Source organism: Lygodium microphyllum, chromosome 4 (genome assembly GCF_053477565.2).
Source record: "Lygodium microphyllum isolate KBCC chromosome 4, Lygodium_microphyllum_v1.1.10, whole genome shotgun sequence".
NCBI lineage: Eukaryota > Viridiplantae > Streptophyta > Polypodiopsida > Schizaeales > Lygodiaceae > Lygodium > Lygodium microphyllum.
This window is the reverse complement of record NC_141138.1, coordinates 31048532-31062185: the sequence shown is the minus strand read 5'-3', so window position 1 is coordinate 31062185 and position 13654 is coordinate 31048532. Positions and strand designations below refer to the sequence as shown.

General features: G+C 41.4%; 1 protein-coding gene and 1 pseudogene across 5 annotated transcripts in view; both read right to left on the bottom strand.

Annotated features, from left to right (window-relative positions):
• Nucleotides 1-1248: 1248 nt before the first annotated feature.
• Nucleotides 1249-1357, bottom strand: LOC148036917 (U6 spliceosomal RNA; annotated as a pseudogene).
• Nucleotides 1358-8869: 7512 nt separating this feature from the next.
• LOC148036915 (uncharacterized) overlaps nt 8870-13654 on the bottom strand; it is a 180977-nt gene continuing 176192 nt past the window's right edge. For 3 of the 5 annotated variants that reach the window (XM_087675838.1, XM_087675839.1, XM_087675841.1), the window contains 2 exons: nt 9820-9864; nt 8871-9544 (listed from right to left, as the gene is read on the bottom strand). In XM_087675838.1, coding sequence (XP_087531964.1) covers nt 9389-9544; nt 9820-9864 — 201 coding nt within the window. In that variant the 3' untranslated portion in view covers nt 8871-9388. Of the gene's footprint in view, nt 9545-9819; nt 9865-13654 lie in introns of all 5 variants that reach the window. The other 2 variants (XM_087675840.1, XM_087675843.1) reach the window with 1 other exon arrangement.

The following is a 13654-nucleotide window of genomic DNA, read 5'->3' as shown; positions in this document are numbered from 1 at the left end:
AACTCTAATAGTCACAATGTTTGACTGACCTTTCCTTATTCAAATGTCACTGAAAGAATAAAGAATGAAGTGACAATTATGGGCGTCTATCATTTGCAGTGACAAGCGTGCAAGTACTGTCAGTGCAATGAATACATAGGCGGTTATATATAGGTGCCTCTACCCCCAAGAACCTCCCACTTAAAGAAGCATGAGCTCCCAATGAGGAGAGATCAAGAAAAAATGTGACAAAGTACAAAAATATATAAAGTACAACATGATGAGGAAATATACCATCTCATCCAATGCCCATCAGCTACCTTAGGAAGGAAAAATGCTCTACTAAGAGAATTTTAGTGAGAAAATCTATAGGATTTTGGTGAGTTGAGATCTTGACAAGCTCGATGGACTTGTCCTCAATGACCTCTTTGATAAAGTAGTAGCACACCTCAATGTGCTTTGTCTTGGCATGGAAGACTGAATTGTTAGCCAATTGAACAACACTCATAGAATCCAAATGTAGTGTTGGGACAAAATCAATAATATCAAGGACGGCCTAACCATTGAAATCGCTCAAGGACCATCTGGATGTATCCCCTTTACAACAAGTAAAGGAGCCCCTTAGAGCAATCACGTGTGATGTGAATCCCAAGAATATGTGAGGCCTATTCCATATTTGACAGACAATAAAAATATATTCATCTCCATGGCCTTTGAAAATACTTCATCCTCGCCTTCTATACATCACTAGGCTAAATATCTAAGTATTGCATGTACTCATTACCTTCAAAACCCTCTTCACAGAGCCACTTACAAGAGAAAGGGGGGCTTATTTGATGAGAAGGGAAGATGATACATGACAATTGGAGTGTGATAAGATTTTATTATAAGGTATAAGTTCATAAAAGCTTAAAAAGGCTTATCTCAATGCGTTCAGATGAGTAGATGACCAAATTGCAAAAGGGAGATGACAAGGAAGGAATCGATGTTGAAGATCAAAGGAGGAGAGAGCACTTTTGCAATTTTGGGGAGGTCTCAATTTAGCACATAATTATTTATTACTTTGCAAAATGCAAGTTTCTAAAAGCATGAGATTGGTGATTATCCCATTATTTCATTTCTTTCTTTCAGTTGCCTCTTCATAAGGTCTAGTTCTTCTAGAAGCCTATTTTTCCATTTGGGAATATCTAGAACTTGAAATTTAATTATAATGCTATAAAATTCTGATGTACTTTATCTTTTCTATCGTTCTTCGAAGAGACATCTGATAAAAATTTGGACCATTTCTCAATTTGTATGTGTCATCATTGCATAGGAGCCATGTTGATATTCTCTGTGTCGTTCCAACTTATCAAAGGTTTTTCTATGGATTCTATACTACAACTTTTGACATTTCAGAATTAATTTAATGGTTTTTGGAACTTCATTGATTCACGCTACTTTAGTACTTGTAATGGAGACATTCCATTAATATCTACACTTTCCTACATACCATTACTAGTATATACTATTCACATGTGCATATATCAAAACTTAATGAAATTGATATAGTGCTACACTTTGGTAAGTAAATTCACCTCAACATTTCTTCCAACATTTTAAAATGAGCAAAGTAAAGAAAATTCTACTTTATACCTATTTTTGTAAATTTGATTCACTCTTATAAAAATATTTGTCACCTAACAGTAAATCTAACATTTCAAGATAAGAAGATATAATTAATGAGTAAAAGCTATAATTCCCACTATGATGAATGTGAAGGAACTAGGTGACTTGAAACAAAAGGAAACAAGTAGAGGTAGCACTATCATAGTAATGTATCAAAGCTCTAATCTATGTTAGGATAAAACATTCCACAAATGAAATGTTGGCACATGCATGGAGTAATTATGTGATTAATTTCATGGAAAATAAATGAGAATGAAAGAATTAATTGATGCACACAATACTTAATTCACAAATGAGAAGTAATAAATTAATGAGAGAGAGAGAGAGTACAACGATCTAGGTGATCACACTAAATAATGCCACAGAGTTGTGCAAAATGAGGCACAAAGTGTCTTTAAATAATAAAATATGAAGCCCTAATGGCTTAATCGTCATAGGAAACCCTAAAATAAACCCTAACCCTAGTGTCACTTAGTGCTAGGACACTAGGGGCAACAACTACATTAAATGACAGTTTAAATGCCTAGGGAGCCTGGATCATAGATCAAAGGGCATCAACACAACCACAAGATGGCCTACGAATCCCTGAAAATAAAAAGAAACATAAGGTCATGGTTGCACAAGTTCATCCAAGTGGATATAGCAACCTATGACAATACAACAGAAAGCCTAGAACTTTAGCCGAGGAAGAGCCTATGTGAAAAGATTAGCCAAGTTGTCTTTAGTGGGTACATAAGACAACTCTATTTCTCTAGCTAACATCCGCTCACGAACGTAATGATAATGAACTTCTATATGCTTTGTGTGGGCATGGAACATTGGGCTGTGTGCCATGGCCAAAACACTCTAGTTGTCAGTGTAGATGCGTGTAAGAGCTATCTCGTACACATGAATATCTATAAGTAACTTACATAGCAAAACACACTCCACTGTGGCTATGAACAAACCGTGATGTGTACTCAACTTTACAACTGGAAGTAGCAACTATAGTTTGTTTCTTGCTGAACTAGGAAATAAGATATGTAACCCAGAAGAAGCAATTGCCACTATGAGAAATACGAAAATCTGAATATCCAGCCCAATCACTAGCAGAATATCCATGCAAAGAGAGTGAAGAGTTAGCCTTATAGAAAAGGCCAAGATCTTGGGTGCCTTTAAGATGCCAAAAGGTATGCTTCACTACATCTACAGATAAAGTATTGAAGTGTTATGGATATATTTGCTCAACTAGGAGACGACAAACTGAAGATCAAGCCTCGTGTGATATACATAAATGAAGCATCCAACACCTTGCTAATATAAGGTAGCACCAAAGGATTTGCTACCATCGTCAAAAGTGAATCTAAAACTAGGCTCCAAGGGAGTAGACACGGACTTACAATCCTCAAACTCAAAATGTAAAAGAAGTTGTCAAATATACTTGGATTGTGTTATATATTAGATACCCAAATAATGGTGAAGTAGACCAAGATCTATCATGGCAAATGTTTGCTATGAGTCATCCTTAAATGCTACAATTTGACCAGCATTGGTCCCAATGACAAGCATGTCATCAACATAAAGCACAAGAATAATAAAAGAAAATCACTAATGTCGAATGTAAAGAGTAGCCTTGGTAGGGCTATTCTAAAATCCAAGATGCAATAGATGAGAATGTATGCAGGCATACCATGCCCATGAAGCTTGTTTTAAACCATACAAGGGCTTCATGAGACAACAAACCTTGTGCTCAAAGCCTTTAATTGCAAATCCTTGAGGCTGAAAAACATATACCTCTTTTGTGAGATATCCATGGAGAAATGTCATCTTGTTGTCCAACTTATGCACCTCCCAATGAAAGTGGATAGCAAGGGCAATAATACTCCTAACGATAGGGGCAAAAGTCTCCTCAAAGTCGATTCCTTGTCGTTGGGCATAACCCTTAGCAACAAGACGGACTTTGTACCTATCACTCAATAGAACCATCTAAGTTTCTTATAATTTTATAAATCGATTTGGTACCTATGGTACACTTGCAGTGACGCAAGTCACATAGCTCCCAAGTGTCATTCTAATGGATGAAATAAATTTCTACCTTCATTGCTACCACCTAATGATCATTTGAAAAAGCATCTTTATAATATAGAGATTATTCATTGCATGATGTAGCCACCAATGCACATGCAAGAAGATTACCTTGACCTTGGCAAGCAAAGGCTTATGTGCAAGCAACCAAAGGAAAAGGTTGTTTGTGTTAGAGAATCATTCCTTGGACAACAGAGTTGCAATAGGTAATATGGACAATGCAGTTGATGCCACGTCAGCAATCACAGCCACATCAGTAGTCGAACAGTTGCCATGTTATCAGTTCGTTAGGTACAACAGCATAGTCAATCAAGTCCAGCAGCAGTCTCCGGACAGTTTCAGGCAGCCAATCATTTTATAGTACTCCAGTCCAACACTTGGACACACACATCTGAGATCTGACAGCAGAGAGAGCCTACTGAGACTAACAGCATGCGGGCTGACAGAGATCGAGGTCCTCAAGGTAGAGATATACGCAAATATTTTCTCTACATTCCTATATTCATGTATTTCTATACAGTATTCCACACGCTGCAGATTTTGTGTGTTTCACTATCTCCTTTACTCTCACTCTCTTCTTTATATGTTCACTCTCTCTCAATCTTGGTCCCACGCTTCCACATCGTTGCATTCTGACATGGTATCAAAGCGGTAAAGACGGACTGAGACTGACTGAACAACCTACCTAAAGAGGAGATTTCAGTGCGACACAAGGTTGTGTTTTCAACATTCGAGGGCAAGCAAGAGGGCTATGCATCGGAACAAGGCTGAAGCGAGTGTGGGCATGCGGGAAAGGAGTCCAGTTGGTTAATTTGCTGCAAGTTGTTGCTATTTGAAGGGAAGGAAGGTTGTGTTAGGCCTTCCATTGCAGATTTTACATTTTCATCACCTTCGACGCGACTGGAGAAGGTTTGGGAAGCAGTGAAAAGAGCCCTAACAGGCTACGTTTTCACAGTCAAAGGGGACTGATTTTGCATTTGTGTAGGCATTACATGTGAACACGTCTACAGATACTGACTTGGAGTTCCACACGATCATGGACAGAAAGTTGCTTATCCTATCGGCTCTTCCATCACATCAGAAGCTTGACGGTGACAATTACCACATTTGGTGCGTAATGAAGTTGGCCATTTGGCAAAGCTTGTAATGGAGGAAATTAACCGACCCTCGATTAGAGATGAGTCCAAACTCTCTTCCAATGCTCATGCAAAGTTGACCAAGGCCTAATCTCATTGGGACAAACTGACTGCCAAGATTCATTCTTTTCTTTTTTTGTCTTGTACTAAAACCGTGATAGCTCACATCAAGCACCTAACGATGGCTCGAGAGATATGGCTGCAGCTCGACCAAATGTATAGCTGGATGACCCTAATAAAGAGGATTTCTTTGGAGGTGTAGATGCTGACCTTGTCTGTGAATAAGTCTTCTTCGCTTCGAGAACACATCAATAAGCTTCGGCAACTTCAAATGCAGGTTCAAAATTCGGAAAAGCCTATTTCCTCCAAAGACATGGCGATCACTTTATTGTCCCAGTTGCCGCCACGATTCGGTGTCTTTTATTCCGCTCTTATTGCCTCTGGGAAGAAGTTGACTCTTCAATGGGAAGAGCTGGTTCCTATGGTCTTGGACCAAGAAGAATAATTGAAGGAACAGAATGCTTCCAAATCGGAGGCTTTGGTTGGTCAAGCCTCTAAGAAGAAGGGAAAGGACCAAAAGAAAAAAAATGAGGACAACAAATCAAAGAAGGACGAGAAGGAATTGACTTGCCATATTTTTTGTAAGACCGGTCATTGGAAGAAGGATTGCCTTGACAAGAAAAAGAATACCAAGAAGGACCCCAAGGATTTTGGAGCAATGGCTGCACCCTTATCAGCTGCTTTTCTACACTTAGCGATCATTGAGGACTCTACACCGAAGACTTTTGATGCTACGATGACAACTCCGCAAGCTTAAGAGTGGATCATGGATAGTGGTGCATCACAGCACATGACTGCTTCTCTCGTTGGTGTTGCCCATTTGCAACCTTTGTGTAGGCAGATTCTCATTGGAGATAGCTCTTTTGTGTCTATTGCTGCGCGGGGTGAAATGCAGTTGATTCCAGATGGACATGGTGATACCCACACTTCCGAGGTATTGCATGTGCTAAGCTTGGGGTATCATTTTCTTTCAGTCCATAAGATTTGTTCTCTTGGTCTCTTAGTGAAGTTTGATAGTGATGTTGTTCTAAGTTCTTGATCATGGATCGAGGAAGGTTCTTTCTTCAAGATTGAGAATGACATCTACAAATTGAAGTCTTCTATAGCTCTTACCTCTCAAACACATTCCAAGCTATGGCATGCTCGGTTTGGCCACCTGAACTATGAGTACCTTCGGAAGAGGCGCGCGAGGATCGTTTGTCCGAGGTTGCCAGACATAGTGGTGAACCACCAGCCTGTGTCTCCTGAAGTCGTGGGAAATTGCATCGTGATGCAATTCCCAACAAAGCTTCGCGGCAGTCTACTTCACCCGTGCAGCTTGTATCTACGGATCTTTGTGGCTCGATGAGGACCGAGTCCCTGAAGGGAAACTTGTACTTCATATTGATCGTAGATGACTACATTAGGATGACATGGGCCTATTTCTTGACATTGAAGTTGGAGGCCTTTTCCCACTTCAAGGATTGGCTTCTCTTTTAGGAGAACTGATATGGTCCACGATGACTGAAGACCTTACGCTCAAACAAGGGTGGTGAATTTGTGTCTAATGAGTTTGCTCATTTTTGTGCAGATAGGGGCATTCACCAAGAGTTTGCTAAAACCAACACTCCTCAAGAAAATGGCATTTTGAAGCGGAAGAATAGAAGTGTGATTGAGATTGTGCGCACCATGATGGAGCACCAACAGACACCTCAGTTTCTGTGGGCCGAGGCAATGGCTACCACAGTTCACATCCTCAATCGATCTCCCACTTGAGCCATTGACAGGATGACACCTTATGAGACTTACTTTGGGACTAAGCTTGATGTCTCTTATTTCAGGATCTTTGGGTGTGACGCCTATGTGCACATCCTGAAGACACAGTGTGACAAGTTCCGAGGCGGCTTCCACGATAGGTTTTTGTTGGCTACAACTCCCAGTCCCAAGGTTATCGTCTAATTGATCCCATCAAGCGGGATGTCTACACAAGCCACCAAAGTGAGGAGTGAGGAGCAACCCATCCTTGGTGATCCAGGGGAGAGTTGGGCTCCTTAGACAATTCCTTTAGAGCCAGAGCCTCTTGATGGAGATTCTTCTTATGATTCAAAGTCTTTCCTTTCACCGACCACCCAAGTGGAGCTTCCGCCAATGGATATACTTGAGTCTTCAGTAGATGAACAGCAACGAGGTGAGATCCGGCCTCCTCCTCGTTAGGCCTATGACACACTTCAAGAATCAAGAATTGAGTGGATCCCTGAGGAGTGGGAACCGTAGGAACCGCGGAGGTTAGGGAGGAACCAAGCACATTTTATGGAGCTTGTTTGCTCTAACTACTGTTTGATAACCTGTGTTATGCAAGATTGAGAGCCCACTTCAGTGCAAGAGACTATGGCAGTCGAGTTTGAGGCTATTGAGAGGAATGGCACTTGGTGCCTTATGCCTCGTCCCTCTGACAAGAAGGTGATTAGCGTCAAGTGGATCTTGAAGACCAAGTACCTTAGCAATGGTTCTTTGGACAAGCACAAGGCTCGCCTTGCTGCTAAAGGTTTTTCTCAGTGCCCATGCATGGACTTCTATCATACTTTTGCCTCCACTACTTGTATGGCGACTATTTGAGTTGTTCTTGCCTTGGCTGGCCATAAGAGATGGCCTATCTATCAGTTGGATGTGAAGTCGGCATTTCTCAATGGTGACTTGCCGGAGGAGATCTATGTAGAGCAACCTCCTGGCTTTGGATCCTTGAATGGGAAAGTTTATAGGTTGAAGAAGACCTTGTATGGCCTTAGGGAAGCTCCGCATGCATGGAACAAAAAGATTAACTCGTTTCTTTAGTCAAAGTTGGGATATCGGTGCTCCAAGGCCAATCTACAACTTTATGTGCACACTTTTGAGACTAATCGTGTGTTGTTTGTATTGTATGTTGATTTGATTCTTACAAGTGACCACGCCTAGAAGGTCCAAGAGACCAAGACAACTTTACATCAGACGTTCAAGATGACAGATTTGGGGCTTCTTCATTTCTTCTTGGGTTACGCGATTTATCTCTCAAAGGGGGATTTTTATCTCTTAGTAGAGATACATATAAGAGCTCTTAGTGACTTTTAAGATGGAGACTTATTAGACCATTTCTACTCCTATGGTTTCAAACTTGAAGGCCACTTCACACTCAGATTCTCCCTTGATAGATGCTTCATGCTACGATCAAATAATTGGATCTTTGATTTAGCTACTCAACACTCGTGTTGATCTTTGTTTTGTTATGGGTCTTTTGGCGAGATTCATGAGTGAACACAAACATGTACATTAGCAAGCTGCCCTGAGGATTCTTCGGTATTTGGGGGAAACCTCTGACTTAGGGATTTCTTATCCAGTAGGTACAGATGCTTCCCATCTTGTTCTTGTAGGTTGGAGCGACTCGTATTGGGCTAGCGATGTGGACCATCGATAGTCTACTACACGCTACTATTTTACCTTGGGTACAGGTGTTATCTCTTGGCGTAGCAAGAAGCAACCCACGGTAGCCCTTTCTTCTACTGAGTTAGAGTATCGTACTGGGTCTTCCACATGTGAGATTGTGTGGCTTCGAAGATTGTTGGAGGAGCTTGGCTGCCCCCAGACTCATCCTACTCTTCTGCGATGTGACAATGAGAGTCGCATTGCCTTGGTACGGAATCTTGTATTCCGTGCCCTGACGAAGCACATTGAGATCCAATATCACTTCATTCGGGAGAAGCTTCTGGATGGGACCATTGATGTGGAGGGACCATTGATGTGGAGTACTGCAAGTGTCATACCTTTTCACATTACCTAATCAAGGACTAAGGTCACTTCTTAACAACCCTTGACCACAAGGATGCACACTAGTTGCACTAATATTATGCACTTCAACAAGGAGAGATAGGAAAGATAAGGAAAATCAATCAACAACAAACATAAACCGTACTTCAGTATTGAGGAAAAGAATGAGATTGAAGATGAACCATCACTCTACATTAGAGGTTAACTGTTAAAAGAACTATATGTCTACCAAGAGCTTCAGCATATGCCTAAAGATCTGCCACTTCACCTTAAGCTCCACTATTGGCAATTACCTTAGTTGGAGATCGCTTGCTACTTCAACAAATGGTGCGTAACCTGCTGGATACAATACAGCATTCCATTCTCTCGCATTCAAAAATGATCAGGTGTGGGGAATGTTCAAAATTCTGCTCAGTTGTATGTTGGAGGCATGGGCATTTGTGTCAGCCTTTAAAAAATGGGAAGATATTACATTGGCAGACTCAACTGCATTTCTTACATTACAAAGGGAACTTTGGCGGGATCGTTGACTTCAGACAGAATCCAGATCATGATAAACAAAATTTGTTTGGAGAATCTAGAATCTGCAGAAGCTTGAATGGCAACTCTAGCAAAGAGAATATTTTCAAGCAGTTTTTAGCCAATACATTGCAGCTAATGTAATAGACAGGCAGCTACCACCTTGAAAAGGCAGCTTGATGGGACTAGAAGCGAGCTTCCCCATTGGAATCATCATAACCACCATCATCGTCATCCTCATCATAAAAGTTAATATTACGGTACAGAAGAGGTGTCCCTCGATCTGTAGAAGTCAAGCTGAGCTTCTTGCGCAGTGATGCCAGCAGCAGATCATGCGACTCCTGCAACAAAACCCACATAATCAAACCAAAAGAAGGAAAGCCAATTCACGTTGCCCCACTCAATTGGGTTGAGTCAGTCTCATCCAAATTTATCTGTACAGAAACACGCCATGTAACACTTGCTTCTTCTTGCTGCCTTTGCACTTCCTTTTATTCACTCATGTCTCGTGCTCGTCATTTTTGTTACGTGCACGCTCATGATATTACTGCTTTTAACATACACAACAAGAAAAGTAGCACCTTTTTTATTAAAATTACAAAGTATGGTGAAACACCTTGAGAATCCGCACTTCCTCTTCCAAAGTTGCTGCTGCCTCCCTCTGCAAAACCAGCCGTTTAGAGATCAGAAAGGTGTCATCAATCTATGAAATCAACTTGCTAAAATGCCATTACTAGTGCGCACATTTAACAGATGCACCAAAGCGTACAAACAGAAGTACACAGACATTACAGCCTTAGTTAGCTGTGATCAACTCTATCCATGTCGCTCTTAAGTAACCAATCATCTACAATGATGAATCAAAAGTACTCCCACGAAGAGAGATTAACATCTTGGCTGGAGAACAACCCCAAAAAATCTCTGCAGCAGTGCTGGAGCAAAATAAAATTAACATAGAAGGCCTCTCAATGGGGTTCTAATGGATGTGAACAATATAGATCCAGCAAAAACTGCCATCCCCTAGCATCTAATCTTGTTAAGCACAACCCTGTAGGCCTTCTAGACTACCATAACTCAACACTATAGTTGCATAAAATGCTGTTTCAGGGATCTAAAATGTTAACATGAAATAGACCAAAACGTTTTGGTCTCAAAACAGCCGTTTCAGGATAGGCAGGGTAAAATAGTGTCAGGCCACTTATTCACTTCCCAAGCCGGGCGCGCTATTTCTGCCTGTTCTTCTCAGCTCTTCAGCCTCTTTCACCTGCTGCTCACTCTCTTTAGCTGCTATTCAATTCTGCTACTGCAGATCTTTGTCTACAGCCCCTAAAACCTAAATCCCCCATTCTTCAGCTCCCTATTCATTTTCCTTGCTTGTCCACACTATTTGAAATTGTTTCCACTCACATATATTTTAGGCTAGGGCTTTTTTGAAAATTTAAAATAGGTGTTTCATAGGTTTCTGCATCAGCTAGTATGAAACGAGTTTCCTAACCTTATGAAACAAGTTTCTTGGCAACTATGCACACAAATCAAATATTCAAGTTGGTTCAAACAAAGCTCTCAATCATCCCAGACCCCTAATGACTTGTAGGCCGAATGTACCAATGCTGTAAAACCATGGATGGGCTTATGCATCCATACCCATCTCTTCTCTACTCTCTCTAGAATGTGTGCACTTGTGTCTCTGTGATCACCGTGCAAACCCGTGCCTCCACCAATGCTGCTCTAAAGAAGTGAACAAGAAGGCCCATGGTGGACCCCTCACAATCACTCATACACAACACCCTATAAAAGGAAGTCGCAACAATCACAATGACATGCACTTTCTACCAAAACTGCTTGTTGAGGCACAAGCAATGCATAGCTTTGGCCTTCTCTATCTCATGCTCATCCCATTCATTCCATAGAGTGGACACCGCTGTCTAGCATAAGGTGGACTGCACCTCATAAAGATGCTCCAACAAAGGCACTCCAACAACCACCACATGTAAGCAAATCGAGTTGAAGTAGGCTTCTTCAACTCAAGTGTGCTATACTCGTGATACATCACAAGCACCTTTACCTTTACCATAAAGAAGGTGACAACTATTGTAGCTTTATGCACCATCCCCTTCACCCACTTAAGCTTTCCGATGTCCTCCATGAGCAAGTCCAAACAATGACCTACGCGTGGGAGTCCACACAATTGCAAAAAACTAGGCCCCAAGCAAATGGCCCATACCCTGACAATTGGATGCATTGTCGATAACAACTTGCACCACATTTCAAGGACCCACCTACAACCACAAATTACAATGCTTAGAGAGAGAGAGAGAGAGAGAGAGAGAGAGAGAGATTGTGCGCGTGTGTGTGTGTTGAGCCTCAAAAGATTCAAGAATAGAGAGAGACAAAGAGAGGGAGAGACTCCATGAATCATGATTATGAAATTATAAACGAAACTCAAACTTAACAAAAGGAAAAACTTTAGAAAGACAACATATACCTCAGTGATAGCTTGCCAAATGTGGTGGTCAATAAATGTGCCCATCATTTTCCTCCCCCTCTTACCAATGTCTAGGGCCTGTAAAAAGTATGTGCCAAGTAGACATGAAACCCGTATGATCATGATACCGCATTTCTCACAATCACTCCATCCATTAATAAAAATGGAGTAATCATATTTTGTCCATACAGCCCGAATACAATCAAGGGCTCTATCAATCTCTCCTCTTTATCAAAATCTTCTTCTTCCACGTGCCATTATAGGTGATACCAATCCATCCTTCACATGATCTATATTGGTAAAATGGCTTTTACCATCTTATTCCATTGCTCCTCCTTCAGGACATTGAATGCAAGATTGCACCAATCACCGTGTGTGCAATCTCAATGCACATGACCACGAGCTTAAGAGAGAGAGGATTGCCTCACCGCTCTTGCACGAGCCTCCACTGTTTGTCTTTTTCTAGAGCCACATGCGGATGTAGAGCCAACACCACCAATGGTGGAGGCCTCATCCACATCAGTTGAAGATACATCTACATTTGAGGCTTCCTCATGTGTAGGCATAGGTCTTGGTGTTGATACACCACTTTCTCCTCCTCTAGTGGATCCCCCTCTCATCTTGGTGCGAAACTCATCCTCAATGTTTTGAGGGATTCCCTTGCATGGGGCAATCGCTTGCATGGAGCAACTTGTCCCCCCATCTTGAAAAGATGTTGAAGAAATTAGGTCACACCACTCACGTAGCACTTCTCGCAATACTTCCACGTCCAAGATGGGAGTTTGACTTCTTTGTGTCCTTTTCCACATGGATGACATGCAAATTGAAGGCCTCATGCTTCTCACGTGTCATGATCGCAAAGGAGAAAAGAGGGAGAGGAACTGCAACACTGAGAAAGAGAAAGAGTGAGATGCTTCACTGTTGAGAGAGAGAGAGAGGGCTAGGAAAAACTTGAAAGAGGAATAGTGAGAGAGAGAGAGAGAACGCGGGAAAGGCTTGATAGATTGAGATGCTTGAAATCCATTTTGGAGAAAGAGGAGAGCATAAGAGCTTCACCACCAAGATCCAAGTGATACTTAGAAGAGGGAGATGAGAATGCTTCTTGACTTGGTATGGAAGCATAGAGGAGAGGAGCACCTTTTATAGATGAGAGAAGAGTGTGAAAGAAGGGAGGGATCCAAGAAAGGTCCACCAACAGTCAAAGAGATCTGGTTGGAATCCAAGGGGGCTCAGGGAGGAGTACATAGTTGGAAAAGGGAGTGGATATGACACTTCTTAAAGTGCCACTAGAACAAAGCCATTGCATAAATGCACTACCAAAATATGTTTTCATCATCCAAGAATACGCCAAACGGGGTGGCCAAAAGTAGCTAGTTTTATGGTACAAATTTGCACAATACGGATCCTATGGAACAGATAGGGCCATACTATATATTAGGGCAAGTATGGAAGCCACACATGCATCATGAATAACTATAGAGGTAGCGGTGGCTCTAAGCAATGGAAAATTAAAATGCAACCACTACCATGTTATATACACATGGAGTGTTAGACAATGAAGGATCATCTTTCTCATGTTAGTTGTAATTTCCTTAATGTACCCAATGATATGTTTGCTAGTTTAGAGCAATGAAGCCAACAATGCCTTCTGGTCAATGTGGCAATTGAGGAGGAAACTCCACAACAAAGTACATGTCCTATGGTTTCACCTCCTACAATAGGTGGTAGTGCCCCAAAGATAATTATGGATAGATGTTGGTGCTTCTAGTAGCGCCAACACCTCTGTGGATACAAAAAGCATCACTGACATGAAGGGCAATATTCTAGGTCTCTTGTACAAATACATGGATTAGATTGGAAAGATGCTAGAGAGAAAGATCTTCTTCTCTTGACATAAGTAAGGGTAGATGGGAGTGGTTTCAAAAACCAATCCATGTTACACATTGCTTGCATCCCCTTTAGCATC